This window comes from Chiloscyllium plagiosum, chromosome 7 (genome assembly GCF_004010195.1).
Source record: "Chiloscyllium plagiosum isolate BGI_BamShark_2017 chromosome 7, ASM401019v2, whole genome shotgun sequence".
Classification (NCBI taxonomy): domain Eukaryota; kingdom Metazoa; phylum Chordata; class Chondrichthyes; order Orectolobiformes; family Hemiscylliidae; genus Chiloscyllium; species Chiloscyllium plagiosum.
This window is the reverse complement of record NC_057716.1, coordinates 6,344,899-6,348,673: the sequence shown is the minus strand read 5'-3', so window position 1 is coordinate 6,348,673 and position 3,775 is coordinate 6,344,899. Positions and strand designations below refer to the sequence as shown.

Sequence of the window (3,775 nt, the reverse complement as noted above, 5' to 3'; positions counted from 1 at the left end):
ATTGTGCGTCATTGACAAGAGAGGATAACTTCTTTCATGTTGCACCTTCTGTGCTCTCATGAGAAGGTACTGGAGAATGGAAATAAGTATTGGACACAGGGCTGTCACGGATACTGTTGAAGAGGAAATAATTCCTTTCAGAATGCTGAAAGAGAAGGGGACGATGTGTTTGTGGTGGAGACTTCAGAAATTATCTGTTGATTGTGGGGTGGAAGATGAGAACAAGGAGAATTCTGTTATGGTTTTAGTCAAAATGGGTGTGGGAAATGGGATGGATTTAGTTAAGGACAAAGGAGGGGAATCTTTGGCTGCTAAAAAATGTTCATAAGCTGTGGTTACACTTGTCATTTTCCCATTTAGTTTACAGTTACTTATGTTTCTGTTTAATGGCTTGTGCTTTACACTTTGTGTGCATTAAATTTTATGTGCCATTCATTTACCCATACACTTCATGACTACAGAAACGTTAGAAAACTTCAAATTTGTATTACCAAGTCGCAGGTAGTAAAAGTTTCATTACCATGCTCGACACAGTTGAATAACAATTCCACCGATGTGACAAAATAAAACTGACTGAGTGTCTCGTTTATATTTTAGAAAATTTTCAAACTACCAAAGAATGTTGCAACGCAGTTAAAAGTGCGGCATCCACAAAGCGAAGAAAACGATTTTCATAATGACATTGGCAATTTATTTTGTTAACAGCAGTGATTTGACTGGCATCCCTTAGAGAATAACAGTGCCGCCTGGAGTGAGCTCAGACGAAGGAGTATTGGCGCTGTCTCTGCAGAGGAGCTGCTGTCAATCAAATCCCGGGGCCCGCCCACATCCCCGCGGGTTCCGCTCGCGACCGCTGTACAAAATGGCGAAGATCGCCAAGACTCACGAAGGTAATGGGGGGGGGGACTGTATAGGACTCTATTCCGTCACCTTTTGTTTCAAAAAGGCGAGTTGAGGTTACAAGGAAGTTTCTGTAGGTAGTGTCCGTAGTTCCTCCAGGTGCGAGCAGAGGTCTTGGGCTGTAAGAAATGTGGCCGCAGTTTTGATGTGCGAGCGCTGGCTGGCTCAGGAAATGGCGTCGCTCTTGAGAGCGCAAATGAGGCCAAAGGAGAGGCTTGTAGCACAAGCGACTTCGGCTCTCCCGCAGCACTGACTAGTTCTTGAAATAGGAGGGCTGGCTGGGTGGATGGTCTTAGTTCAAGTGCCTTCACCACACGCGGTCTTAATGGGCTTTCGGTGGCTGAGTTTTGCCGAGATTGGAGCCAGGCGGACTGACGCAGTCAGACTGCGGCCTTGTCAATAAGGACGATCCACCGCCAGCATCGGAAAAAAATAGAGAGCGGCTGACTACATCATTGCATTGTATCCCGATTTAATGTGGAGATTGTTAAGAAGGTAGATCCGATTTCGACCCAGTCCCCGTTTCTGCTTGGGGTGCAGTGTTGAAATCGGGACTCACGTGTTTTCCTACTGGATGGCCTTAAGAGTAGCATAGTCGATAGTAATAAAGAGTCATGTTATCAAATTTTGATTTGATTTGAAGCACACAACTAGCTAGCTTTATCTTGGCCTGGATTGCCAAGTACTGCAGTTTTTGTGTATCGTAATTCTTGCTACATTAATATTGCTTACACAAGTATCCACAGCTCTGCCCCTATTTACAAATCGTCAACGTTTTGAGATCTTAAGTGACGGTGTTAACACACCCAAAACATTAAAACACAATGTTGCTTATAAAGTCGATGAATGAGAATTTGATCAACACTTCGTAAAGCCGCCATGACTCAGGAGTGGTGTTGGTCCTCGTTGCTTTGCTTTGTTTCACCGTGAAGCAAAACCGCTAAATTACAGTTTCTTTCTCCAGCTGAAAGATTGAATTAATGTTTCAAGTCAAATATGAATTTTCTTCAGAATTGGATAACTATTTATGAAAAGCAAATGAGATTTCAGATTATTCAAAAACAAATTGCTAGAGAAGCTCAACAGGTCTTTCAGCATCTGTGGAGAGAAATCAGTAAACATTTCATGTCCAGTGAGCTTTTCTCAGTACATGATTCCTGAAGAAGGGCTCATGCCCGCAACGTCGATTCTCCTGCGCCTTGGATGCTGCCTGACCTGCTGCGCTTTTCCAGCAACACATTTTCAGCTCAGTACATGAAGGTGCTGACCAAGCTTCCCAAGCTGGTTCCATTTGCCTGAATTTGGCCCATAACCCTTTGAACCTTTTCTATTCATGTACCTGTCCAAATGTCTTTTCAATGTTATTTGTGTACTAACACTACCATTTCCTGTGGCAGTTCATTCCATTAATGCATCCACCCTCTGTGGTAAAAGTTGTACCATGGGTCTCTTTTAAATCTTTCATCTCTCACCCTTAAATTTTACCCCCTCATTTCACAATGAGGGTGGTATGATGGCTCAGTGGTTAGCACTGCTGCCTCACAGCATCAGGGACCCGGGTTCAATTCCCGCCTCTGCCTACTGTCTCTGTGGAGTTCACACATTCTCCCAGTGTCGACGTGGGTTTCCTCCTACAATCCAAAGATGTGCAGGTCAGGTGAATTGACCATGCTAAATTGCCCATAGTGTTAGGTACATTAGTTAGGGGTAAATGTAGGGGAATGGGTTTGGGTGGGTTACTCTTCAGAGAGTTGGTGTGGACTTGGTGGGCCAAATGGCCTGTTTCCATACTGTAGGGAATCTAATCAGCTTTACATTGTCTCCCTTTTCTAAATCAATTTGCTTTTACAGTAAGCATGGAATAACTCTGTTCTTCTTGACACAACTTGTTCCAAGAAATGACATGATGAATCTCCTATTAACCGACCCAGAACCATTCAGATAGTTCAGTTTTCCAATTCTTATGATCGAGAAACATTTATGTTTAATATGAGATTGAGACAGAAATGGTTCAATTTTATGCAACCATGAGGCATATTAATTACTTGCAAAGTCATGTTTGAAATGTCACTATCTTGCTGTTGACAATAAAAGTTGAAATGATCACCAATTTTGAAATTGATAAATGTTCTGCATTTAATGTGAAGTGTCTGTGGATAATATGATTTAAACCTACTGTTTCTATTAGTAAACGTTTTTTGTTCGGTGTCAGTAATTCTTAATACTTTTGAATTCTACATTATCAAAATCGTGCCTGCATTATTGTGTTTATAATTGTAGTATAACTCATACTGACTTTTGATGTTTTTTTCAAGTATGCCATAATGCACCCTGTGTTTTAGAAAGGGAAGCAAGAGAGGGGGGGAGTGGCATTTTTAATAAGGGATAGCATTACAGCTGTGCTGAGGGAGAATATTCCCGGAAATACATCCAGGGAAGTTATTTGGGTGGAACTGAGAAATAAGAAAGAGATGATCACCTTATTAGGATTGTATTACATTCCTCCTAATAGTCAGAGGGAAATTGAGAAACAAACTTGTAAGGAGATCTCAGCTATCTGTAAAAATAATAGGGTAGGGGATTTTAACTTTCCAAACATCGACTGGGACTGCCATAGTGTTAAAGATTTAGATGGAGAGGAATTTGAGGAATTTCTACAAGACAATTTTCTGATTCAGTATTTGGATGTACCTACTAGAAAAGGTGCAAAACCTGACCTACTCTTGGGAAATAAGGCAGGGCAGGTGACTGAGGTGTCAGTGGGGGAGCACTTTGGGGCCAGCGACCATAATTCTATTCGCTTTAAAATAGTAATGGAAAAGGATAGACCAGATCTAAAAGTTGAAGTTCTAAATTGGAGAAAGGCCAATTTTGA

The 3,775-nt window shown here is 41.6% G+C and overlaps 1 protein-coding gene across 1 annotated transcript in view; it reads left to right on the top strand.

Moving 5' to 3' along the window:
- The first annotated feature begins 762 nt into the window (after positions 1-762).
- The window catches only part of sf3b1 (splicing factor 3b, subunit 1), a 62,379-nt gene continuing 59,366 nt past the window's right edge, over positions 763-3,775 (top strand). Inside the window, exon 1 of the mRNA XM_043692918.1 lies at positions 763-890. Coding sequence (XP_043548853.1) covers positions 863-890 — 28 coding nt within the window. The 5' untranslated portion in view covers positions 763-862. The remainder of the gene's footprint in view (positions 891-3,775) is intronic.